The sequence below is a fragment of the Carlito syrichta genome, unplaced genomic scaffold (assembly GCF_000164805.1).
Source record: "Carlito syrichta isolate Samal-C Ts95f unplaced genomic scaffold, Tarsius_syrichta-2.0.1 Scaffold310650, whole genome shotgun sequence".
In the NCBI taxonomy this organism is placed as follows: Eukaryota; Metazoa; Chordata; class Mammalia; order Primates; family Tarsiidae; genus Carlito; species Carlito syrichta.
Window position 1 is genome coordinate 1,022,513 of NW_007254746.1, and position 27,997 is coordinate 1,050,509.

At 35.7% G+C, this 27,997-nt stretch overlaps 1 protein-coding gene across 1 annotated transcript in view; it reads left to right on the top strand.

Annotated features, from left to right (window-relative positions):
- The window catches only part of BBS7 (Bardet-Biedl syndrome 7), a 53,573-nt gene that overhangs the window by 22,144 nt on the left and 3,432 nt on the right, over window positions 1-27,997 (top strand). Inside the window, exons 9-18 of the mRNA XM_008068394.2 lie at window positions 2,530-2,614; window positions 4,284-4,386; window positions 6,053-6,245; window positions 7,975-8,049; window positions 13,899-13,964; window positions 17,885-18,024; window positions 20,276-20,440; window positions 26,655-26,764; window positions 26,899-27,002; window positions 27,130-27,253. Coding sequence (XP_008066585.1) covers window positions 2,530-2,614; window positions 4,284-4,386; window positions 6,053-6,245; window positions 7,975-8,049; window positions 13,899-13,964; window positions 17,885-18,024; window positions 20,276-20,440; window positions 26,655-26,764; window positions 26,899-27,002; window positions 27,130-27,253 — 1,165 coding nt within the window. The remainder of the gene's footprint in view (window positions 1-2,529; window positions 2,615-4,283; window positions 4,387-6,052; window positions 6,246-7,974; window positions 8,050-13,898; window positions 13,965-17,884; window positions 18,025-20,275; window positions 20,441-26,654; window positions 26,765-26,898; window positions 27,003-27,129; window positions 27,254-27,997) is intronic.

Below are 27,997 nucleotides of genomic sequence, written 5' to 3' on the forward strand. Positions count from 1 at the left end.
GTTATATGACTGATTTTTAAAAAAGTATTAGTTGATTAAACTAAATCTACAGCTCCAAGACTTTTACAAAATATATTTGAAGTACATAAGTGAATTTCACTAAAATATTATATTGATTTTTTTAAAAAAGTATAGAAATGAGCAGTTTAAAAAAATTTTACAGCTTTTTTTCAGTATATTGGATTAAATAAAGTCTTCTAAGTGAAAGAATAAGAGTTATGATTAATAGTCACCTAATAAACCATTCAGAAGGTTAGAATGTACGTGAACCTATTGATTGGGTAGAATGTTCTTCTGCAGGTCAGGTGGTTTCCAATGCTTTGCATTCCACAAATTAAAGGTGGACCTAATTGAGTTGTCATATGAAACATTTTTGGTGGTAGACCAATTGATGATTTTAAGTTGAAAATTTGGAAGATGTTTAAGCAATTGAGTGAACTTTCTTTAACAAACTTTCTTTATTTTCATCAACATCTTTATGTGACTCAGGTTGATTAGAGCTTAAATTTGTAAAAATAAAAAACAAGAATAGAACTGACTGAATTTGAACCCAGTCTCACTCCAGCGCTATGTAATATTAATTTTCAATACATGAATACATTAATTTTCAATACATGGAAGGAAATATTGTCTCATTTATCTCATAAGATACATTTTATACAGAACTTTTTGGTGATTATTATTTACTAAAACTTTTTTGTTCTTAATTGTGTAATACTAATAATTATGATGGAAATTTCTAATGCTTAGAACTTTATGATTCCAGAAGATAATTCTCAATTTGTATATTTTTGGGTTGTAGAAAAGAAATAAAGAAGTATAAAAGCATTTGAGGCATATGAATATACCAAATTAAGATAAAAGTATGAGATGGTAGTGGAATGAAGAGTTCAAGGAGAAAAAGAACAATGTAAATATTCTAATTGTTGGAGGAGATTTGTTTCTCTATTTTTTAAGTCAGTAATTGCATCTATAAATTTCTTCTCATACTGTCCTCATTGGGTATTATTAGAAAATATGATGGTTTTATTTTAAATGATATTTTTAACAGGCTCCAGAAATTACAGTCTTTATAACTATGTACAGTTGTGTCAAAAAAAAAATCTAGAAGTTAAAATGTATAGAGGGATGCATACTTATATTCAGAATTACTTTAGTGGAAACATGAACAAAAAATGTTTAAAGACTTCTTTATACATGATCAACTGAAATATTTGTTAAAAATTCAGATATTTGGCCCCACCTGTGAATCTAACTTAATGTGACTTGTAATCAAACTTTTGTTACTTGAAGCTCTGAGGAAATTAGCCTCAGGAACAACTAAGATTGCCTAGTTTGCAGGACTGCTCAGAGGTTTGCCTCCTGAAGGACTGGTGGAGAAAACTAGCCTCTTGTTTATTATCTGGTTTAATGCTTGTGTTCATTCCTTCCACCTTTATTTTTTTTTTTGAGAGTCTCACTCTGTCCCCCAAGCTGGAATATAGTGGCATGCTCTCGGCCACCGCAACCTCAACCTGCTGGGCTCAGGTGATCCTTCCACCTCAGCCTTCCAAGTATCTGGAACCACAGACATGCGCCACCATGGTCGGTTGATTTTTTATTTATTTGTTATAGAGACAAGGTCTTGCCATGTGCTTGGGATGGTCTCGAACCCCTGAGCTCAGGCAGTCCTCTTGGCTCAACCTCGCAAAGCGCCGGGATTACAGGTGCGATCCTCTGTGTCTGGCCCCACCCCTCCATTAAAACAGTGGTTCTTAGCCTTTCCTACTAGTAATTACCTACCAGGGTTTTACAGACTGATAGTCAAAACAAATTAGTGGTTTGTTTGTTTGTTTTCAGAATAGATAGAATACATCAGAGTACAACACAAACCTTTTAAGTTATATACTTTGTTGTATTTGTTCATGTGTGAATGTATACTAGCTTGCAACACAACATTTATGCTTGCTTTCCAAATAGCTTAAGAGTCACTGACCTAGAGTGCTTGTTAAAAAATTTAGATTCCTAGTTGATTCACCTAAATGATTATTGTCAGTCAAGTTTGGGAATTATTGCTTTAAAAATGTTTATTGTAAACCCTGAATCCTCTGAAAAACTTAGTTACTTTCTCTCTGTAGTGGATGATTTCTTAAAGGCTTCATGTGGGCTATATCATCTTTATTTATCTAGAAAACTACTTGGAGAAGACACAAGAGAGATGGTGGAATGCAGGTGATAGACTAAACTTACTGGGAGTTTTGCTTGTGTAATTTTAAAAAACTTCTTTTATTAGATGAGTGTAACTGTTAGCTGAGTGGTACATACAAATATGCTAGTCATTTTGATCTTTCTCAAACTGGAAAACACTAGAGTTTTCTGCCATTTGTTCAGGATTTTGTCTTTCTAATTCCAGTGTCTGCACATAATAAAGCATTTAGTAAATATATGTTCAATGTCTGGAAACAGGGAAATAAGTTTTGTGGCTTATTTTAATGTATCTGTGACATTTTTAGGTATTAATGAAGTGCTTGGTCTTAAATTTTTTTTTAGGTGTTATCCGAAAGTGTCACATCTATCCAGGGTGGTTGTGTAGGGAAGGATGGCTATGATGAAATTGTGGTATCCACGTATTCAGGTAAAGTAAATGATAATAAGTAGGTGAAGAAAGAACCAATAATAGAATATATAAATTAAATGAATTGTTTTTGAGGACTACTAAAAAAAAATGTTACACCAGTTTTCCCTTATCTGAGGGTTTATGTTCCAAGACCCCCAGTGGATGCCTGAAACCGCCAGACCTTTTATATACTATGTTTTTTCCTATACATACATGCCAATGGTAAAGTTTAATTTACAAATTGGGCACAGTGAGAAATCAACAACAGTAATAAAATAAAACAATTATAACAGTATACCACCATCATCACTCTTGAACTTTAGGGCCCTTTTTTTTTTTTTTGAGTTGGAGTCTCACTCTGTCGCACAGTCTGGAGTGCAGTGGCCGCTTCCGGCCACCACAGCCTCGTCTGCTGGGCACCAGCGATCCTTCCGCCTCAGCCTTCCAAGTAGCTAGAACTACAGGTGTGCGCTACCATGCCTGGCTAATTTTTTTTTGTTTTTAATTTATGGTAGAAATGAGGTCTCGCCAAGTTGCCAGGCGAGTCTCGAACCCGTGGGCTCAGCTAGGGCCCTTATTAAGTAAAATAAAGGTTACTTAACTGTGATACCGCAACAGTTGCTCTGATAACCAAGATGGTTTCTGAGTGATTAAGGCATGGATGGGTAGTAGGTAGTAGGTGGTGTATACTGCTGGACAGCAGGATGATTCACATCCAAGGTGAATGGAGTGGGATGGGGAGAGATTTCATCACGCGACTCAAATGGCCATGCAATTTAAAACCTATGGGTTATTTCTGGAATTTTTTCATTTAATTTTTTCAGGCCACCATTGTCTGTGGGTAACTGAAATTATGGAAAGTACAACCATGGATTAGAAGAAACTGCTCGTTTAGTCAGTTGCTCTTACCGCATTAAAAACTTTATTGGTTAAAAAAATGAGGGAACATAGACTTGTTGACCTATAAGATAGTTAATAATACTTTTCAGGAGTGCTTCGTGTGTCTCTAGTACCTTTAATTATTAAATGATATTCTTTTTTTTTCTGAGTTGGAGTCTCACTCTGTCATCCAGGCTGCAGAGTAGTGGCATGCTCACGGCCACTGCAGCCTCAGCCTACTAGAGTCAGGTGATCCTTTCGCCTTAGCCTTCCAAGTAGCTGGAACCACAGGCATGTGCCACCATGCCCAACTAATTTTTTGATTTATTTTAGGGACGAGAGCTCCCTATGTTGCCCAGTCTGGTTTCGAACCCCTGAGCTCAAGCAATCCTCTTGATTCCGCCTTCCAAGGTGCCGGGATTACAGGCATGAGCCACCGCACCTGACTTAAATAATATTCTTTAGTCCAAAGAGAAGTATTTATTGGAGTTTATGTTGACTTATTCCATACATGAAAACGAAAACTATTAAAAAGTGAAAGATTCCCTTAATCATAATATTACAGTATTTCAGGCAGAAAACAAAAAGAATATCATGAAATGCTTAAGTAATTTTTTTATAGTCTGAATATTTTCCATCTTGAGTTTGTGTTTTGTTTTGTGTTTTGGAAGAAGTCCTAGGGCTAAGTTAGGTTGATGTTAGTGGACAAAGGGAAATATATTTTGGAGTTACTGCTATACAACGTATACTACAGCTCTTTTGACACTGGCAGTACTAAATGGCGCATGACTGTTACTCATCTCTACAGGCTGGGTTACAGGTCTGACAACAGAGCCCATTCATAAGGAAAGTGGACCAGGAGAAGAACTAAAAATTAATCAAGAGATGCAGAATAAAATTTTTTCTTTACGGTAACTTTGAGTTTTTTGTTTTCTCTTCTTTCATCTCATGAGGTATATGTTTTTTATTATTTGTAGTCTATTTAATTGGAAGGAATGGTATAATTAATTAGCTTATCACCTTTTAAAATAAAAATTGGTAGGTTTGAGAAAATCAGAAGTAAGAGCTGATTAATATTTTAGAGTTAGGAATATACTATTTGTATGTTTTATTTTATATTTTAGATCAAGAATTGTATTTTTTCACTTGTTTATCGAAGATGCAGTGTTTGGTTTTGTTTGTCACAAACTTTAGAAAGAAATCAACACAGATGGCTGTGTTTCTCATTAACTCTGATGTTCACTGCTCCTGTGGGCCCTTCTGAATCTGTAATGTTGGTTTATACATTTCTTACTGAAACGAAGTCACATTCACTTCCTTAGATGGAGGAATTGCTTTCCTAGTCTGCTTAATTTGACATGTTCTGTGAAAAAGGACCTCACATCAAGTTGCTTCATACATTGAAGAAGTGAGAGTTGTTGAAAACTTTTAACAAATGACAGCTCTCCCAATTTTAACCCTTGTTGACCTTTTTGGAGAGTGAGGGCTGATTTTTTTTTTTTTTTTGGTGGTAGTCGAAGGCTACAGAACCATTTAAGGCAGCAAATGTCACAAGTACTAGTAGCACAAGCCAATTCACCAAAGCCACCAGGAGAGCAAACTATAATGTTCTGCAAACAAGTGTACCAGAATCCTTCAGGATATCCTAGTTCAAGGATACTAAGTAGAGTTAATATCTACTATCTCACATCCTCAATATAAAAAGTTTTATTTATAACCAAGTCCTCTCCCTCCTGATTCCACTAGGATGTAAACTTTATAAGAAGCTTGTGTCTGTTTTGTTCATTCAGTACTCAGAACTTTCCTAGATAGGAATAAATATGTGATATTTAGCAGTAAATAGTTCTTGATGAATGAACTAGGGATAAATAGTTCTTTTCCTTGTTCATTGCACAGATCCCTTCCTAGCTCCTCCCTAGACTTTTACCCCTAAATTGGGGTAGCTAAGCTTTATGTTCTGCTTTAGCTACTGTTTACTTCATTTGCATGTTGCTCTTCCCTAGGAGCTGCTCTAGGCAGTGCCTGCACAGTTCAGTCTCAGTGGAATACTTTGCAGTGCGTGGGAGGTAGCTTAGACCTGAAGCTATGCCACTGGCTCATGGTCATCCTGTGGTCCCCAAGATGTTCATACTCTGCAGTTTCCTCCCTATTTTCTCTTCTTCCCCTAGTGTCTTCCTGAAAGCCTGATGTCTTACAGCTTCACACATTCTGTTTCCTCTCTTTAAGTCTAATAGCTTCTGCCACATTAGGTTCTCTTCTGATTGGTATATATGAGACTGGAACCAGGTGTGTGTGCTAGAATTTGTAATTTTGCAACCTGCCTTGCTACTCACAAGTCTTTATTAATATTGCTGGTATGGAACTGAGTGAATTTTTTAATTTTCTGATTAGGGATAAATAATGTGGAGTAATTTGGTCAGTCATGGAAGCAAAATTTTGTTCTTGTTGGTGTTATAGTTCTAGCTCAACTGATAAAAACTCATTTTGCAAAAGCAAATATCTTAAATTTTTGTAAACATTCTAAGGACCTCAAATGTTTATATTATAGGGGACAAAGTTGTGTATATTTTCCTCTAGGAGCGAGGTGGAACAGCTGCAGTATAAGGTATTGCAGGAAAGAGAAAACTATCAACAGTCTTCTCAGTCGAGCAAAGCAAAGTCAACAGTACCTTCATTTAGTGTAAACGATAAATTTACATTAAATAAAGACGATGCCAGCTACAGTCTTATCTTTGAGGTACAGACTGCAATAGATAATATCTTAATACAGGTAAGCAAAATGTTTAATTTTTTATTTTCTTGACTAGATCGATTTTGTATACCAGTCATGTGCACTAATTATTATTGAATACTTTTAGATAGTAATTTTAAATGTTTATAATGTTTTAATTTTCCACTAGATAATCTGTTTGCTCATAGATTACTTGAATTTTATCTTTAATTTTTTTTTTTTTTTGAGTCAGAGTCTTATTCTATTGCCAGGCTGGAGTGTAGTGGCTTTATCACAGCTCACTGTAGTCTCAACCTCCTGAGCTCAGGCAATCCTTACATCTCAGCTTCCTGAGTAGCTGGGACTACAGGCATGTACCACCGCACCTGGCTGATTTTTTTGTAGAGTCAGGGTCTTGCTATGTTGCCCAGTCTGATCTTGAACTCCTGGTTTCAAGCAGTCCTTTCATCTTTGCCTCTTGAAGTGTTGGGATTATAGGCATGAGCTACTGTGCCCAGCTAATATGTCTTTATTTTTTGTTTATCATATACTTAATAAACAAACAAAAGATGGATTTAAGTTTCAGGAAGAGATAGAAAGAACAATTAGGATTTTCTTTTTCTTTCTTTCTTTTTTTTTTAGAGACAGTGTCTCACTCTATTCCTCATACTGGAGTACAGTGGTGCAATCATGGCTCACTGTAACCTCAAACTCCTGGACTTAAGGGACCCTCCCCCCTCAACCTCCTGGGTAACTAGGACTACAAGTGTGCACCATCACTACAGGTGTGCCTGGCTAAGTTTTAAAAAACTGTATGTAGAAGTTAGATCTTGGTGTTTTGCCCAGGCTGGTCTCGAACTCTTGACCTCAAGCAATCCTCCCACCTCTACTTTCTAAAGTGCTAGAATTATAGGTGTGAGCTACCACACCTGGCCAAGATTTTTTCTTTGACTACCCAGCTTCTGGGAGAATCTTAACAAAAATATGACTTAGAAAACTACCATATTTAATGCCATTATTCAAACTTTTTTAAAGCCCCAAACGATACAGTACAGCTTGCTTATTACCCCAGCAGTTTCTAGGTGAGTCAACAGGCAAAGTGAAAAATCCTGAAAGATGAAATTTAGGGATAATAATGTATAACTCTTCATCAATATATTTACTTATATATTTAAATTGAAAGATATTCAGGAAGTAGAAAAGGAGGAAGGGTTAAACGGAAAGCAAACTAAAGATAGTAAACCCGTCACAAAATGAGAAGATAATAAATTGGAGGAATAGGTTTAAAAAGATGTGATGAAGAGATCAGACTATTAATTAAAACTTAAAGGCAGAAATCTCTCTTAAGCGATATTAGCTCTCAGGCTGCACATGAACAACTCCAGGACTGCCACTCACAAAGAACACAGTGCAGCAACATTGTCCTAGGACTGCCTTACCAGAGGAGACCAGAATTGTCTTCTTTCTGTGTTCCAGGAGAAATTAAAATTAGTAAAAATGAACTGATGTAATCAAAATGGTCATATGATTATTTAAAGCTCATAGTAATATTTTTAACACTTTACAAAATTAGACAGGAAGATTGTCCTTTTAAAGAAGTGGTAAGAGATGATATTCTATAATTTTTGATAATCCAAATTAGAAAAAATAGGTGGTTGTAAAATAACGTTTACTCTTTATTTCCTAGGAATATAAACTAGAACTAAAGAGAACCCTTAGAGAAAACATAGTTTGTGAACATTTCAAGGTTTATTACCTAACCCTTTTTTTTTTTAAATATTGACTGTAGAGCGATGTTCCAATAGATTTACCGGATGTGGATACAAATTCTGCCGTTGTTAGCTTTAGCAGCTGTGATTCTGAGGTGAGTAAAAAATATAAAGAGTTCTTTACATGTTTTCGTTTCTATTATGTCATGTTGATTAAAATCTGTCAATGCTGCTAGGGTTTGATGTTTCTTTTTCAGTCGTTTCTTACATAAGCTTTCCCTCAAAATCTGCTTCTGTTTTCTTTCCCTGTCCTCAGTCCAGAAACTGGAGTGTTGTCCTAGATTCTGTCTTTTTTCTGATCTGTTACAGACTGATGTCCTTATTTGAAATGCTTGGGACCAGAAGTGCTTCAGATTTTTATTTTTTCAGTTGTGAAATATTTGCATTATATTTACTGGCTCAGCATCCCAAACTTGAAAATCTGAAATCCTAAATGCTCCAATGAGTATTTCCTTTAAGCATCATGTTGGTGCTCAAAAAACTTCAGGTTATGGAGTGTTTCAGATTTTTGGATTTGGGATGTTCAACTTATATGAGGGGGGTCCAAAAATACCTGGAACTTTTTTATAAAAAATTGTGTATTTATTCTTACATGTTTAAACTTCAGTCACCTTCAAAGCACTCTCCATTTGATGTAATACACCTATCAAAATGCTTTTTCCATTGCTCAAAATTTTTGGACTCATCAATTTGGATGACTTTTAGTATTTCTGCCATTTTTTTATCTCACCTCTTCCATATTGGCCAAACATTTGCCTTTGAGGACTTTTTTCATCTAGAGAAACAAAAAAAAAGTTGCTCAGGGCAAGATTGGGTGAATAGGGAAAGGAGGGCATGTGGATCATGTTTTTGGTCAAAAACTGCTGAATACTAAGCATGGTGTGAGCAGGTGCATGTGTGAATCACCATCATGAAAGTGGCAAACACGTTGTAAGAATATCCCCCCCCAAAATTCACTGAGGCTAAATGAGGCCTCTCACAAAACGTTAACTGGTACATTGATGCTGATGTTTTCCTAGAACACTTACCTAGCGAGGGAAGCCTGTACTACAAGAGGTCTGCCCTCCAAAATATAATTTTGGTTTTTTGGGGGTCCCCCCCCTCAGATATCCAATTAATCACTAGTTTCTGTCAGTTCTATTCCATGGCTCTCATACATCTATTGGCTTCATTCCCACTTCTGTTAACTTGATCCAGACCTTTGTCCTTTCTTGCTTGAGCTGCTTACTCTCCCAGTGTTTCTGCCTCTAGCCTTGTCTGTGTTGTGTACTGCACCAGAGAGGTCTTCTTAAGATACAAACATCACGGTATCATTTATCTTCTCATACCTTCTTAAATATTCCTTATTTCCTACTGGATGTAAGTCTAGATTCTTTCTTGTAACATAGAAAACTTTCCATGATTCATCTCTTGATTCTGTCTTCAATGTCTCTCTCACCAGCTGATACCACCCCTCCCATACACATTATTTCTGCCAAACTCACGTTATTAAAATTTCTTGAAAATGCTATACAGTATCACACATCCCTGCATTTGAACATGATCTATATTTTCTCTGCACTTCCTGGTCTGTCCCACTTTTTCTGGGCTTGTTGAATGTGTACATAACCTTCATTCAACAGAATTATTGAGCATGCTTACCATGCAAAGTAGGTGAGGGGATCGAGTTAGTGCTTGTGGACATACTTCCTGGATCTCTTCTTTCTGCTTAGCATTATCAGACAAGTGGTTAGGCTAGGTAACACTCTGCTGAAGAGATTTTTGGGTAAAGATAAGGTTTGGATGCAGCACATTGAGAAAGTACCATATGTTCTCACTCATAAGTGGACCCTGAACAATTATCATAATACTATAAGAAAGGGATTGATAGTAGTGGGAAACTGCCAGGGAAGGGAGCGGGGGAGAGAGGTGGGAGGGGCCACATTTCATCAATAAGGGTACCTGATCTCAAACCCGGTGACATGGGGACCAAAGTGAGGCCTAAACTTTACTTGTACAATGATCCTTAATTGTACCTCACATCTTTAAAATAAAAATTTTTTTTTTAAAAAGAGAGAATGTAAGCCAGAGCTGGAGGAAATGGTGACTGGAGTTGGGGGGCAGTTATGTATATTTTTATTTTTTATTTATTTTCATGCATTGGTGCTGCTGTAGAATATGTGTATATATATATATATTTTAAAGGGAGGAATAAAAGTAGCTAAACTAAGAAGTCGATAAATATAAGAAGGAATCATTTTTAATAAAATTTCATAGTAAAAATTTCTTTTTAAAAAATATGTATGTATGTATGTATTTAGCATTGAGGTCTCACTCTTTTGCTCAGACTGAGTACAGTGGCACAAGCATGGCTCATCTCAGCCTTGATCCTCTGGTCTCAAGCAATCCTCCTACCTTATCCTGAGTACCTGGCACTACAGGCATAGTGTCATTGTCTGGCTAATTTTTTTATTTTTTGTAGAGAATAGGTCTCGTTATATTGCCTCGTCTGGTCTCGAACTCTTGACGTCAAGTGATCCTCTTACCTCAGCCTCCCAGAGGGCTGGAATTACAGGCATGAGCCACCATGCCCAGCCAACATTTTTTTAAAATAAGAGATTTTATTAATTAATATGTGGTTTGCTAGCGCTGATGGAGAACAACAAATAAAAGAGCCTGTATTTTTATGATCACTTAAAAAATCAAGTTAATGTAAGTGTGAAATATTTGATTCTTAAGGTACTATGAAAGATTAACCTGTTTTATTTACATCACTGAGAATTCTTTGAAATGAGTATTTTATTCTAATTTAACATGTATTTTCTACAATAATGCCTTTTTTAAAAAAGCAGATTATGGAGATTCAAGCATACACAAAAGCAGAAAGACTAGTGCAGTGGTCTCTATGTGCCCACATTGATTTTCAGCATATGGCCAGTTTTATTTGTTGTGCTATTTCCTTCTTCTTCCCCTCTCTCACACCTAATCCCAGAATTTTTTATTACTTATGTTATAATCTATATCATCTTATTCAGAAATACCTGAGTACATAACACTTATTTTTAATCACATAAGCATATATCTACCTTTAAATTGATCAGTCCTCTCTGTTACTGAGTTTAAATGATTTGAAATTTAAATGTTTGAGTTCTATTCTTGACATTAGCATCCTTGTTATTTCTTCAGTTATTTATTAAAATAGGAAAATAGCAATCATGAAAATTTCATGTAAAATATTTTATGTTGACTTGTCTGTTTTTGTAATTCATGCACCTAGATACATTTCTTTATTTGTAGTAGTTTAATACTCAATTTCAAAAAGGCATAATATCTGAACCTCTCCAATTTGATTCAATAAACATGTGTTAAGTGCCTGCAATATACTGTACTATTTGCTGGGAAAACAGAGATAAGATATTTCTCTCTAAGTATTTGTGAAAATCAGAGATTCAACATCAGACATTGATGCACATGCCTTTATAATATAAACATTTGGTATTTGTATTATTAGATATATTTTTTTATTATTTTTCTTTATTTTAATAGCTTTAGGGGGTACAAATAGTTTTTGGTTGTATGGTTGCATTGTATAGTGGTGAAGAGCTCTAGGCTTCAAGTATACCCATCAGTCACTCCTGTGCACACTGTACCCAGTAGGAGATTTTTTTTGTCCCTTCACTCTTTTCTCCCTCCCCTTCTGAGTCTCTAGTGTCCATTGTACCATTTTCTGTGCTTTTGCAGATGCTTAGTTTACCTCCCACTTAGTCAATGAGAACATGTGGTATTTAGTTTTCTGTTCCTGTGTTAGTTCACTTAGGGTGATGTTCTCCAATTCTGTTCAAGTTGCTGCAAAAGACATTATTTTACTCTTTTTGACAGCTGAATAGTATTCCATGGTGTGTGTGTGTGTGTGTGTGTGTGTGTGTGTGTGTGTGTGTGTGTGTGTGTGTATCACATTTTCATTATCCACTGATTCATTGATGGGCATTTAGGTTGACTCTACATCTTTGCGACTGTAAATTGCGCTGTGATGCACATGTGAGTACCAGTGTGTCTTTCTTGTATAACAACCTCTGTTCCTTTGGGTAGATACCTAGTAGTGGGATTTCTGAGTCAAATGGTAGATCTACATTTAGTTCTTTGAGAAATCTCCATACTGATTTCCACAGAGGTTGTACTAATTTACACTCCCACCAACAATGTATAAGCATTCCCTTTTCACTGCATCCATGTCAGCATCTACTGCTTTTTGATTTTAGTAATGACCATTCTGACTGGTGTAAGGTGGTTTCTCATTGTGGTTTTAATTTGCATGTCCTAGTTGATGATGTTGAGTTTTTTTCATATGTTTGTTGGCCTTTTGTAGATGCTCTTCTGAGAGTTTGTTCGTGTTATTTGCCCAATTTTTAATGGAACCATTTGCTTTTTTCTTGCTGATTTGTTTGAGTTCTTTGTAGATTTTGAATATTATTCCTTTGTCAGGTGTATAGTTTGCAAATATCTTCTCCTATTCTGTAGGTTGCCTATTTGCTCTGTTGATTATTTCTTTTGCTATGCACCAGCTTTTTAGTTTAATTAAATCATACTTGTTTATTTTTGTTGCATTTGCTTTTGGAGTCTTAGCCATAAATTCTTTGCCTAGGCTGATGTACTAAAGAGTTTTTCCTAGGATTTCGTCTGTGATTTTTATGGTGTCAGGTCTGATATTTAAACCTTTAATCCATCTTGAATTAATTTTTTGTACATGATAAGAGATAGAAATCAAATTTCATTTTTCTGCATGTAGCTATCCAATTTTCCCTGTGTTATTTGATGAATAGGGTGATAGGGTATCCTTTCCCTAGTATATGTTTTTGTCTGCTTTATCAAAGATCACTTTGTTGTAGGTATTTGTGTTTCTTTCTGGATTTTCCATTCTGTTCCATTGGTCCTTGTGTCTGCTCTTGCACAGTACTATGCTATTTTGGTTACTACAGCCTTATAGTATAATTTGAAGTCAAGTTTGTAGTGCAATTTGAATTATAGTTTGGTTGATGACTCCTTTTATTCTTTTTGCTTAGGATTGCTTTGGCTACTCTGGTTCTTTTTTGGTTCCATATGAATTTTATGATTGTTTTTTTCTAAAACTGTGAAAAATTACTTTGATAGGGATTGAGTTTAATCTGTAGATTACTTTGGGTAATATGGTCATTTTAACAGTGTTGATTCTTCCAATCCATGAGCATGGGATGTTTCTCCATTTGTTTGTGTCCTCTGCAATTTCTTTCAGCAACGTTTTGTAGTTCTCCTTGTAGAGTTCTTTGACCTCCTTGGTTAAATATATTCCTAGGTATTTTAGCTTTTTGACTGCCATTGTAAATGGAATTGAATTCTTGATTTGATTCTCAACTTTGTTGTTATTGGTATACAGCAGTGCTACTGATTTGCGTGTGTTGATTTTGTATCCCGAAACTTTACCAAACTCATTTGTCAAGTCCAGAAGGAGTCTTTTGTGGAGTCTTTAAGGTTTTCCAGTTATAAGATCAGATCGTTAATATACAGAGATAGTTTGATTTCTTCTTTTCCAATTTGGATACCCTTTATTTTTTTTCTTGCCTGATTGTTCTGGCTAGGACTTCTATATAATTTGATTTTTAGAACTCTTAATGTTTAAAATGTTGGTCTATAGACATAAGATGGAATGAGCATAAGCATTAGAGTCTTAAAGATAGGAATATGACTTCCAGTCTCATCACTTAATAGCTTTGAGGAATCATCTAACCCCTTATCACCTCATTTTCTCCATCTGTTGAAACTTACTTATTAAAACTTACTGTATAGAGTTGTTTATAGTATTAAATGAGAATATGTTCAAAAAGCACTTAGCAATAGTAATACTCAAGAAAATAGTAACCATTATTACTGATGCTGTTTTTGTTGTTGAAAATACAGACTCATTCTTTTCCCAATTTTGAATTCTTCACAGTCAAATGACAACTTTCTTCTCGCCACTTATCGGTGCCAGGCAAATACCACAAGGATGGAACTCAAGGTAAAAATGTTAGAAATAAAGTATCTGGATGTTCACCCTGTATTTTTCTACTGTTTAATTTTGCTGATTTCATTCCAGTAATATCATTTATTATTTATCATTTATCTATTCAGGAGAAAACCTTTTAAAGTTTTCTTTAGCAACTTAATAGCATAATCATTTTTATAATTGCATATTGAGTATAGTACACAAATCTATTTTAGTTATTTGTAGTGTGAATTTTTTTTTAATTTTAGTTTCGATATACTTATGATCTAAAAATTAAGGACTCTAATTTTTTTCTGGTGTTGCTGATGTTTTGAGATTCAGAGTATTTTTTTTCAAGAAAGATGCTGTTACACAATGTATATATATATATTTTTACATCTGGTTAAGGAAATTCTAGTCAAATGTAATTTTTTTACCTAAACAATTCATTTGGTCTGCATAAGTTGCCTTACATGTATTTTGAAAGACAAATTGAAAACGAGTAAATTTTTTTTTTTTTTTTTTTGAGTTGGAGTCTCACTCTGTCGCCCAGACTGGAGTGCAGTGGCTGCTCCCGGCCACCGCAGCCTCGACCTGCTGGGCTCCGGTGATCCTTCCGCCTCAGCCTTCCAAGTAGCCGGAATTACAGGCATGTGCTACCATGCCCGGCTGATTTTTTGATTTATTGTAGAGATGAGATTGCTGCCCAGGCGCCCGCGGGCTCAGGCAATCCACTCACCTCAGCCTCCCAAAGGCGTGGGCGTAAATATTTTTAAGAGTATACTTAAGCATATTTTATAAGTAAGTGACCTCATTAAACATTTTATTTTATTTTATTTTTGAGTCAAGGTTTCATTCTGTTGTCCAGACTAGAGTACAGTGGCACGATCATGGCTCACCACAGCTTCCACTTCCTGGACTCAGGCCATCCTTCCGCCTCAGCCTTCCAAATAGCTGGGGCTACAGGCATGCACCACTACACTTGACTAATTTAAAAAAAAAGAAAATTTTGTAGAGCCAATGTCTCACCTTGTTGCCCAGGCTGGTCTCAAACTCCTGGGCTTAAGCAGTCTTCCTGCCTCAGCCACCCAGATTGAGATTATAGGTGTGAGGTGCCATGCCCAGTCTACATTTTATATTATATGTCATTGAGCAAGTTTGTGCCAATACATTTGAAAGTAGGCCTAGAATTTTTTTTTAAGCAATGTTCCTTTTTAAAAAATTGGATGCAGTAATTTTAAAGTAGGGAGGGGCTGGGCCTGGTGACTCACACCTATATTCCCAGCACTTTGGGAGGCCGAGATGAGAGGATTGCCTGAGCCCACGGGTTCAAGACCTACCTGGGTAACTTTGCAAGACCTCATCTCTACAATAAATCAAAAAATTAGCTGGGTGTGGTGGCACGTGCCTGTAGTCCCAGCTACTTGGAAGGCTGAGGCAGAAGGATCACCTGAGTCCAGCAGGTCGAGGCTGAGGTGACCATGAGCGTGCCACTGCACTCCAGCCTGGGTAACAGAGTGAGACTCCAACTCAAAAAATAAAATAAAATAAAGTACGGAGGAAAAATAAAGTTCCTGAAAAGAACCAAGGAAGTTATGAAAAAGAAGAAAAGATGGAATTTTCTTGTCATGTACTAAAACATACTATAAAACCACCAAAAAATAAGGACGGATATTCCCATTCTTAAATAAATAAGCCTTGCAATAGCATAGAGTCTAGAAATAGAGTCCAGTGCACATTTATCGGTATTTAATGCATGCCATTTCTATTTAGGAAAAAATTCTATTAAATAACTATTTCTGTTTAAAAGTTGATGTTGGCACAACTGGCATCCACCTGGAAGAAAATTAGTAGATTCTCATCTTCCACCTTATAAAAAAATAAGTTCATGTGAATGCAGTACCTAAATATTTTTAAAAGGGAAGGAAACTTAATTGTCTTCCAGATAATAGGTAATTATCAACATAATATAAAAACTGTTTATAAGTTGTTAAAATTAAAACCACTGGTTAAGGAAAATAGACAAAGGATATGGATGGGTGATTCACAGAAGAAGGAATCAAAATAGCTGATACACAAAAAGTTTCTACCTCCTTATTAGCTAGGGAAATTCAGATTAAAATAACAAAAAGCAATTTCTTCTTATCTAATAGATTGGCAAAATATGTTAAAGAATAGTATCAATTACTAGGAGACAGGGATGAGGAAAAGGACACTGTCATTCATAGCTGGTGGAAATATAATTGTTACCGCCATTTTGGAAAGCAGGTAATACCCCCATTTGGGAGAATCTATTTAAGTTGCAGTAATATCACACAGATGTGTGTATAATTAGTTGCAGCAGTTGTAGAGGCAGGAAAATAGAACCAAAGTGAATACTAATTAATGATTGAATGGTTGAATAAATAGATATTTTATTATATAGCTACCATAAAGAGTGAGTTAATCTATACCTGATACTATGGAGGAGATTTTAAAAAACACAAATTACAGATAAAATTTCTATATATTTGAATATATTTCATCTGTAATGATATAAATATGAAGAAAGATATGAACAGAAATGGGCCTGTCCAATATAGTAGGTTACACAATATGGGGAAGGCATATGGGATGAGAATGGGGGGAATGCTGGTAATAGGAGAGGTAGCGATTAGGTGAATATAACTTACTTGTGTGAAGTTATGCATTTGTGCTTGTACATGTGCACTGAGAGACATTTGAAAGGATAACTACCAAAATAATAATAATAATCATCTCTGGGTGGGAGGATTTCAGATGACTTGCATGTTTGTCCAAATTTTTCTTTAGTGTTTAAATTTTTAAATAATATGAATGGTTGTTATATTCATTATTAAAAGTAAAAATTTGTCCTATAAAAATTGTAATATTCATTACTAAAGCTCTTTTTTCTTGTGGAAAAAATTCTGCTGTCATTGTGCGCTTACCCCAAATAAACCCCAAAGAGTAGGTTTATCAGATCTATTTTAAATATTCTTTCTATATTTTTACTTATCTTTTCTTATCCTTTTATCTTTCCTCTCTCCCCTGTCAGAGTAATGTTTGTGATATAATATTTGCAAAATATCTTGTCTTAAACTTTTGTATATATTTCCCACTTAGGTAAAACATTGATTTTTTTTTTTTTTTCCTTCACGCCGTGAACAGTGTGAGCTAACATGTCAGAATAGAGAAGTTACCTTTGTAGTATGAGAGGTGCTACAGTTCACCCCATGTACTGGAGTAGAGGGACCTGGAGGGGGCCAGGAAGAAGGAGCTAGCCAACGCTCCAGATCCTTTTAGTTTAGGTCTTCACATGTGAATTTTCTAAGTGTTTTGAATTCTCAGGACATCCAACCAGCCATATTCAAAATAGACCAAAAGAATGTTCCAGTCCAAATATACCACAGTTTGTTCGTGTGCATCTCTATTTTCACAGAAAGTCAAGCATTAAGTTCTTGAAAATATTTTTTTTCTGTCGCTGGATTTTTATAACAACAACTATCTGCTATAATACTGGCACTTCTGAGAAAATAAAGTATTTTACACAAATTTTAGATTTTTTGGAAACTGATCTATTTAACTAATGTCTGATCTGAACCAGTTTTGGTGTTAATCATAAAATATACACCTGTGTTTTTAGGTGGTTAGGGTAGTATGTGAAAATGTATGTCTTGGGATGGCATAGGATTGGTAAGTGTAGACAAATCAACTGAAACTATGTGGTGGAGTAACTTATACATTAATTTTTCTACTGACTGCCAAAATCTTTTAAATTTTCTTGTATTCCAGTGACAAAAAAGTAAGTTGTGTAATGGAATGCCATTATATCCTTCAAAATAGTACAGAAGATATTAAACCATAAGTACCTGATAACTTGTGGTTGTACATTTTAAAGATATGTTTATGTTGCTAAATATTCATATTTCCTTTCCTTTTTTGTGGTAAATCAGATTCGCTCAATTGAAGGCCAATATGGTACACTTCAAGCATATGTGACTCCAAGAATTCAACCAAAAACCTGTCGGGTTCTCCAGTACCAAATCAAACCTCTTTCACTCCATCAAAGAACTCACGTTATTGATCATGACAGGTAGGACAAAGGAAAAGGCAATTTCTTTTTAGTATATTATACAATTCAGATAAATGCGCTTTTTATTTTGTTATTTTTATTTTTCTTATTTTTGAGTTGGGGTCTCATTCTGTTGTCCAGGCTGTAGTGTGGTGGCAGATCATGGCTCACTGCATCCTCATACTTTCTGGACTCAGGTGATATTTCCTTCTGCCTCAGCCTCCCAGGTAGCTGGGACTATTGGCATGTACCACCATGCCCAGCTAATTCTTTTATTAATAATTTTTAATTGTTTTTAGAGACAAGGTCTTACTATGTTGCCCAGGCTGTTCTTGAACTCCTGGGTTCAAGCAATCCTCTCACCTCGACCTCCCAAAGTGCTGGGATTACATGTGTGAACCACTGTGCCTGGCCTTGTTTTCATTTTGTAGTATAAATTCTGGTAGCTATTTCTACATTTTAAAAATAAAATGGGCAGCTGTGGTGGCTCACACCTGTAATCCCAGCACTTTGGGAGGATTACTTGAGCCCCGGAGTTTGAGACCAGGCTAGGCAACATAGCTAGAACTTGTCTCTACAAAAAAATTAAAAAATTAGCTGGGCATAGTGGTGCATGCCTGTAGTCCCAGCTACTAAAAACACTGAGTCAGAAGAATCACCGGAGTCCAGGAGGTCAAAGCTGAAGTGAGCTGTGATGCTGTCTCTGTACTTCAGCCAGGGTGACAAAGTGAGATTCCCAGCTCAAAAGAAAACCAAACGTTTTTACATAAATATGTTAAATGGTATGGATTTAATATTTCTAATAAGTGTAAGAGTCTTTTTCTTATTTTAGTGACTGGTTTGAGTTGGAGTTTCCTATCTTTCTCTCATATCACCCTTCAGAGGCCATTAGAGTAGCAGTTCTCTCTTAAACACCTATTGTGAGCAAACACTGTTTAGCATTCAGATGATAGTTCTCTGTGAATAGGACCTTACTATATTAGCCTCAAACATTATATTTCCTTTCTGTTTCTCCTCAGGGAATACTGGTAGAGCAACTGATTATGATGTTGCTTTTATTTCTGACTTCTATTCCAACTTAAGAATCCACCTGCTTTAGTTTTCCAGGACTAGAGAACATGGGCTTAAATGGAAGAAAAGGGAAAGAGATGAACAATTATTGATTACTTTCTCAGTACCATGTATCGTGCTAGGTGCTTATGTATTATTTCATTCTTATAGTAGCACAGATAGTATGTCTGCATCTTACAATGAAAATAGAAACTTAGAAAAAAGTAAGTAACTTGCTAATAAAAGGACCAAAGCTGTGAATTGAGGACAAAGCCCTCTTTACGTTGTTGCTTGTAATGGAATAAGATGTAAAGCAGAGTATTCCTAAATAAGATTTTTGGGAAACATTAAAGAAAATAGTTTCTTTTTTTTAGGGTATCTTCCTGCTTAAAAGTCAAGGCTGGTATTCGTGGAGGCAGCAACTTGTACTAGAAAGAACAGCAAATTGGGAGTCAAGAGGGACTCTCGGGAAATCATTAAATTCCTCTAGATTTTCATTTTTTCATCTGTTAATGAGAGAATAGATCTGGATGATCTCAAAAGTTTTTTCTAGCTTTTAGATTCTTTAATGTTGTATCCTATTAAATTTCCTCTGAACTTTTCGTAAATTGCATTTTTCTTAACTCTTTAAAATTATTCATTTGATTTAAATACATTTGATTTATTTTACAACTTTTAAAAAATTGTTACTGTAGTGTGTGCTTTTGCAAGATAAAAAGTATGATATTCTATATCTCTGCAAGATAGAAGGTATTATTCTCTAATTAACCCAGTGGTAAACACTCGTGAATTATATAGCAAGGTTTCAGATTCATGTCTGTTTTACTCAAAAGCCCAGTTCTTTGCCTTCACGTTATAGTAAATAACGTGAAAGGAGATGCTTGTATGTTTTGTAGTTTATGTAGTGGAAATATTAGATGAACTTTTAAAGAATGACATCTACTTGAGTAAAACATGCTATTGGGGAAAAAAGACTATTTGTATAGATCACTTAAGTGAATAGGAAGATACTCAGTAAAAGTGCAGTTATAGATGAATGTTCAAATTTTTTTTCATGAAATGAAAATGTTCATTTCTTTCATAAGTAAGATTAATCTGAGAAAATTAAATGAGTTCTTTTATATTGTTTAGCTACTGTTGCAAATTCTGCTTATTAATGTGTATATATAATACTTCCATTTATCCTCACACACAAATGTGTACCTCTGCTATTAAATTACAGACCCATGAATACACTGACTCTAACAGGCCAGTTCAGTTTTGCTGAAATTCACTCCTGGGTAGTTTTTTGCCTGCCTGAAGTTCCTGAAAAACCTCCAGCAGGAGAATGTGTGACATTTTACTTTCAGAATACCTTTCTGGATACACAACTTGAAAGTATCTACAGGCAAGTCAAACTTATTATCTGGTTCATAAGTGTTTTTTATATAAATGTAGCTTCTAAGTTTCCATTTGTTTTAAGGCGGAAATAATTTGCACATAATAGAATTAAAAACCTATATTGTTCAAGATAATCTATTGAAAAATAAGCAGAATTAATAAGTTTATAAAAATGATTGAGTAAAGATGAATATGCAAATATCAATGCCTTTCCTAAATTCCCAGCACTAATAATGACCAATTAGAAAATATATCGTTACCACTTCTATTCAACATTGTACTATAAGTTCTAGCCAGAGCAATAGGGAAGAGAAAGTAATAAAAGGTATCCAAATTGGCAAGGAGGAAGTCCAGCTACCTCTGTTCACTGATGACATGATTGTATTCCTAGAATACCCTTAAGACTCCCCCAAGAGGCTTATAGACCTTCAGTAAATTTTCATGATACAAAATCAACATACAAAAATTGATAGTTTTCTATACACTAATAAAGCTCAAGCTGAGAACCAAATCAAGAGCTCAGATTCATTTACAATAGCCATACATAGCACAAGACCTAGGAATATATGTAAACAAGGAGGTGAAAAATCTCTGCAAGGAGAATTAAAAACACTGATGAAATAAATTGTAGCAAGACAAGCAAATGGAAAAGAACATCCTGTGCTCATGGATCAGAAGAATCAGTATCTCCCAAAGCAATCTACAGATTCAATGGAATCCCTATCAAATATACCAACATTATTTTTCACAGAACTAGAAAAAGAAAATCCTAAGGTTTATATGGAACCAAAAAAGCCTGAATAGCCATAGCAATCCCAAGTAAAAAGAACAAGTACAGAGGTATCACACAGCCTGACTTCAAGTTACACTACAAAGCTATAGTAACTTAAACAGTATGGTACTGGTATGAAAACATATAGATAGATGGAATAGAATAAAGAACTCAGAAATATAACCACATACTTAGAACCAGCTGATCTTTGACAAAGTCAGCAAAAATATACAATGGAAAAAAAGGCCAGCCTATTCAATGAATGGTACTGGGAAAACTGGCTATCCACATGCAGAAGAATTGTACTGAACCCCTACCTCTCATTATATACAGAAATTAACTCAAGATGGATTAAATAATTAAACATAAGACCTGAAACTTTAAAATTCTAGAAGAAAACCTAGGAAAACTCTTCTTGACATTGGCCTAGGCAAAGAAGAATTAAGATGAAGACTCCAAAAGCAAATGAGATAAAAACAAAATTAGACAAATGGGACTTAAACTAAAAGGTTTCTGAACAGCAAAAGAAATAACAAGAGTTAACTGAAAATCTATGGAATGGAAGAAAATACAAACAAAGGATAATATCTAGAATCTACAAGGAACTCAAACAACTCAACATGAAATAAACAACCCCATCAAAAAGTGGGCAAAGGATATGAATCAATACTTCTCAAAGGACACACAAGTGACCAACAAATATATGAAAAAATGCTCAACATCACTAATCATCAAAGAAATGCAGATTAAAACCATAATTAGCTATCTTATAACAGTTATTATTAAATGGCTATTATTAAAACATCAAAGAACAATAGATTGTACAGGAATAAAAGGAAACATTCATGCATTTTTGGTGGGATTGTAAACTAGTTTAACCACTATGGAAAACAGTATGGAGATTTCTCAAAGAACGAAAAATAGAACTACCATCTGATCCAGCAATCCCAATACTGGGTATCAGCACAAAGGAAAACAAATCATTATATTAAAAAGATACCTGTACTTGTATGTTCATTGCATATTCACAATAGCAAAGTCATGAAAGCAACCTAAGTGCCTGTCAGTGATTGATTGGATGAAGCAAACGTGGCATATATGGACCATGAAATACTATGCAGCCATAAAAAGGAACAAAATCCTGGCCCTTGCAGCAACATGGATGGAGCTGGAGAATATCATTCTAAATGAATGAACTCAGAAACAGAATACCAAACACCACATATTCTCACAAAGGGAAACCTCAAAAAACTGAATTATTTTTTTGGAGGGTGGGCCGCTTGTGATATAGGCTCCCCTTGCTAGGTGAGTGTTCTAGGAACCTGTCGGCATCGGTGTTCCAGCTAGTGTTGTTGTGAGAGGCAGCATTTGGCTTCAGTGAATTTTTGGAGATTCTTTCATCATATTTGCCCATTTCATGATGGGTAATTTATGAGTGCACCTGCCCTCACCACGCTGAGTGTTCAGCAGTTCTTGACCAAAAGCTTTAGCATGGTCCCCATGCCCCATTCTTCTTATTCACCTGATCTCACCCTGAGTGATGTTTTTTTTTCCTCCTGGGAGAAGAGCGTCCTCAAAGGGAAATGTTTTCCAGTGTGGAGGAGGTGAAACAAAATATGGCAGAAGCATTAAAAGGCATCAGAATTGATGAGTTCAGAAACTTTTGAGCAGTGGAAAAAGTGTCTCCATAGGCATATTGCATCAAACGGAGAGTACCTTTAAGTGACTGAAGTTTAAACATATAAGAATAAATATACACACAAAAGAATAAATGCACAATGTTTAATAAAAACTGGGTGTTTTTGATTTCCACTCTCATATGAGTGGGAGCTAAATGGTCATAAGGATGGAAATAATGGGCACTGGGGACACTAAACGGGGGAAGATGGGGAGAGGAGTCAGGATTCAGAAGTTTTACCTGTTGGGTACAGTGTTCACTATCTGGGGAATGGGTCACCTGAAGTCCAATCCCCACCAGTACGCAATATGGCCATATAACAAGCATATACTTGTAATGCCTGCATCTAAAAAAATAAATAATTTAAAAAGACTCTTTAGCAATGCCAATAACAAAATAGCCACATAAAATCTGTAGGAATATTTTTCATTAGAAATATGCAGAACTTACATGAAGAGAACTATGAAATTTTATTGACATAAAAGCCTTGCTATATTCTATAGTCATTAATATGGAAGAAACTGTAAAAGATGGCAGTTCTACCCATATTGATTTGAACATTTATCCTAATTCCAATACAAATTACAGTTGAATTTCTTTATGTAAAAATATAAAATAACCTGGAACTTCTGGGCTTAGAACATGCAGACTTTTTGAAACGATCTTGTTGTGGAAGAAATTATATATATATTTTAAAGTATAGTTCTTTAGATTCAGGAGTACACACGCATGTTTGTTACATGGATGTATTGTATAGTGGTGGGGATTGAGTCTCAGGTTGCTTCTTTTTTTTTTTTTTTTTTTTTTTGAGGCAGGATCTCGCTCTGTTGCCCAGGCTGGAGTACAGTGGCATGATCACAGCTTACTGCAGCCTCAGCCTCTTGGGTTCCAGCAGTACTCCCATCTCAACCTCCTGCATAGCTGGGACTTCAACTGCACACCACCACACCTAGCTAATTTTTTAATTTTTTATAGAGATGAGGTCTCACTATGTTGCCCATGCTGGTCCTGAACTCCTGAGCCATCCTTCTGCCTCAGCCTTCCAGTGTGTTGAGATTACGGTGTGAACCTGCATGCCTGAACTCTTTTACATTCTTCTCCCCCCCCAACCCCCCCCACCCCCACCCAGTCGGAGTCTCACTCTGTTTCCTAGGCTGGAATACAGTGACATGATCACAGCTCATCACAGCCTTGACCTCCCAGGCTCCGGAGATCCTTCTGCCTCAGCCTTCTGGGATTATAGGCGTGTGTGCTATCATGCCCAGTTTTTTTTTCTTTTCTTTTTTTTTTTTTTGGAGAGACAAGGTTTTGATGTGTTTCTGGCTGGTCTTGAATTTCTGGGTTTAAGCAGTCCTCTTGCCTCAGCCTCCTTAAATGCTGAGATTACTGGCATGAGCCGCCACACCCAGCCTCTTTTACATTCCTAAGCTTCTAGTTGTATTCCCGACCCCTTCATTGTCACTTCTTACTAATCCCCCATGATTTTTCTCAATTTCTTAATACAGTAGAGGCTACATTTTTTCTTCTCATTTTTATCTGTCTCTGAATATGAAATAGCCCACTTCTTGGGCAAGGCTAATTAATTTCTCTACATCTGCTGTTTGAGGTTGGACCCTCCTGCTTCTTCAGGATCAGAGTCTTTGCATTCTCGTTCTTTTTCACATCTGTAAATTGTTTTTGTTTGTGATTTCTTCCCTTTGTGGTGTTTGTGAGAGAGTGAGCTCCTTATCCTTTCTCTGCCTTTGCCTCTGCAGGATTCTTTCCCAAGCAGATAATTAAGGTATTCTCCCTCCTGCTCCCTAGTTGAGACTTTACCATGCTAAATTCTAGAAATAGCAGTGAACATGTAATTTCATCTCAGAATTTAGCCTTTTGGTACCAAGAACTATTCAGAAATCTGATTGGTTTTAACATCAGTTCTATGGAGATTTATCACGCTACCCTCCAAGGAAGCTTATCTGTGTCTAACCTGTAGTGATCATGCTTGTTTTGAAGTACCACGGTGAACTTCACACATTAATCATAGCAGACAATTCAACATGCCCTTAGTATGCTATATTTTTATAATAGCATATTGTTGCTCTTTACCATTCTGTGTCTTTAAATATTTTCTTTAACAGTCATAACTGTACCCTTTGAGGTCCAACCTAATAGCTGTATCTTTGAAGCCTTCCTTGATTCTCTTCTGGTACCATAGTGTTTTATTCTTTCCTGTCTTTGGTACTGTTATTTGTTTAAAGTGTATAATAATTTTTATATAAGCTTTTCTCTTTAAGTTAGACTGTACTTTCATGGGCAGTCTATTTTTCATTATCTTTGTACATCCTCTACCTGAACATAGATTTGCACATAGTGCTCAATCAGTGTTTTTCAGGTACCTGAGTAAAATACTTGTGATAGAGGTAGTATAGAAGTGTGTGCTTTGGAGGCAGACGTACTTAGTTTGAACCTTGGATCGTGACTTACTGGTTATGTGACCTCAGCTGGTTACTTAACTCTCAGAGGTCCTTTTTCTTATCGGAAGAATGCAAATAACAGCACTTATTTTATCATTATTGTGATTATTAAAAGAAGCTAAACCCTGTGAATCATTTCATTTCATAGTGCCTAGCACTGTGAAAATGTATACTAAATACTATCTATTAAGATTAAAGACTAGTGGAAATGTTATGATTTCTAAAACTATTGGGATAGAAGTAGTAAGGGTGTATTTATTGTTCTAGAAAAAACAATTAGCATTTGCGTACAGCTAGTCAATATAAATGTGTGTGTGTGTGTGTGTGTGTGTGTGTGTGTGTGTAAACCAAAAACAACATTAAATATACTAAAGATGGTATATATTAATTAGGAAGCTTGGTCATTACAAAAAGGAACTAAAGTAGGCAGTCTTAGCCAAATAAAAGGAATGTATTGGTTCACATAACATGAAAGTCTAGCAGTAATCTGCCTCAGGCACAAGTGGGTCAGTGGCCTAACTGATGTTATCCCTTTCCATTGCTCAATTCTGCTTTTGTCTTTTCTTGTCTTTACCATGATTGCCACCAGCAGTTCCTGGAATCCAGCCTTAAGTCTTTTCAGCCACCATAGAACTTCTCTTTCCTACCAGTTCCAGTAAAAGTCCCAGGATTGAGTATCACTGTCAAGCTGTGAATCACTGTAGTCAGGGCAAGGAATGTAATACTAAGTGCTTCCTCCCATTTCCTGAAGTCCCAGAAATGGATTGAGGCCAATGCCACTAAAACTGCATGACCTGAGAAGAGGAAGAGAGAGAGGAGGCACTCCCTAAGGGAAATAAGGGTTGTGTAGCATACACAGTGGCAAGGGGTGTTGGGGCTGTAAAAACAGCAGCTGCCACTCAGGTTGGATATCAGATTTATTTTAAGGAAGAAGCACATAGTCATGCTGTAGTTTATGTGGTTACATCAAATAAAAGCATACTTACATGTAAGTTAGCAATAGTAAATGCATTTTATAGAAAAGAGGTTAGCTATTGGAAATATTGTTAGTGAAAATGAAGAAAAAGTTGTTTTAAATGAAATACTTATACAGATTGTAGTAGCCTTAGGAGGCATATATCCAGCATCTTTAGTTTTATGAGTGTGTTCAGAAACTGAATTAATACAATAATACAGGATTATATGTTTAAATATACTTTATATTAATAATGTATGTACACAGAGAAAGCCAACACTAATAAGTACTAGTGATAAAATATGTCCTTGACTACTTCCTTCTATAACTCTTCTTTTAAAAAAAATATTAATTTTATAGAAAAGGAGAAGGAGTTTTTAAATCGGACAACATTTCTACTATATCCATCCTAAAAGATGTGCTTTCCAAAGAAGCTACAAAACGGAAAATTAGCCTCAACATATCCTATGGTAATTTTTTTTTCCTGCCCCACTCTCCTATCCTATGGTAATTAATAATTCTGATTTTTGTTTTATGTTGTTGTTAATAATAGTGCTTCTGATGAAAGTGATTTACCTAATTGTGCCTGGTTAACACCTTCTAGAGATAAATGAAGTATCAGTCAAACATACTTTACAACTAATCCACCCAAAGCTGGAGTACCAGTTGCTTTTGGCTAAGAAAGTGCAGTTAATTGATGCTTTAAAAGTAAGTATGTGTCATGGACTCATGAGCATTATTCTAAGTAATGGAATTTCTAAAAGCATGAATACTTTAATGTTACTCTTGATTTAATTTTGAATGTTAAGGTTTTTCTGTTTTTAATTTAAATAAGGAATTGCAGGTTCAGGAGGGAAGTACAGACTTTCTCATACCAGAATATCGCTGTATTCTAGAAGAGGCAGATCACCTGCAGGAAGAATACAAAAAGCAACCTGCGCATCTTGAAAGACTCTATGGTTAGTGGACTGTTCTAGAATATCTTGCTGTATTTCTTTTCAAGTGGCTGTTTGCCAAAGATCATGTGAGAGAAGCTGGCTTGTAAAGAGACAAAGATTTCAGCATTCACAAACGAGTGACATCCAGTTCATTGCACAAAACATTTCTGTATTTTGTCAAATTAGTCTTTTATTTTTTGTAGCAACAGAGTGTCGCTATGTTGCCCAGGTTAGTCTGGAACTCCTGGTCTCAAGCAATCCTGCCACCTTTGGTCTCCCAAAGTGCTGGCATTATAGGCGTGTACCACTTCACCTGACCTATGAAACTAGTGTTAATATTTAATAGTTTTACTTGATAAAGTAAGTATACTGTGAAGAATTAATCTGTATCTATGAAGAAGCCTGATGTAAAATGAATATAACTCATAAAGCATTAGAATTTAGGCTACATTTCACATGAATAGTTTTCAGATTTTGTTGATATTGTTAAATATAAAAATGCAACATAGCTGGGCTCGGTGGCTCAGCCTGTAATCCTGCGCTTTGGGAGGCTGAGATGAGTGGATTGCCTGAGCCCACGAGTTGAGACCCGCCTGGGCAACTTGGCGAGACCTCATCTCTACAATAAATACAGGTAGCGCACACCTGTAGTTCTAGCTGCTTGGAAGGCTGAGGCGGAAGGATTGTCAGAGCCCAGCAGGTCGAGGCTGCGGTGGACGATATTTTCTTTTATACCTACTTTATTAAGGTGAATTATTGTGTGTC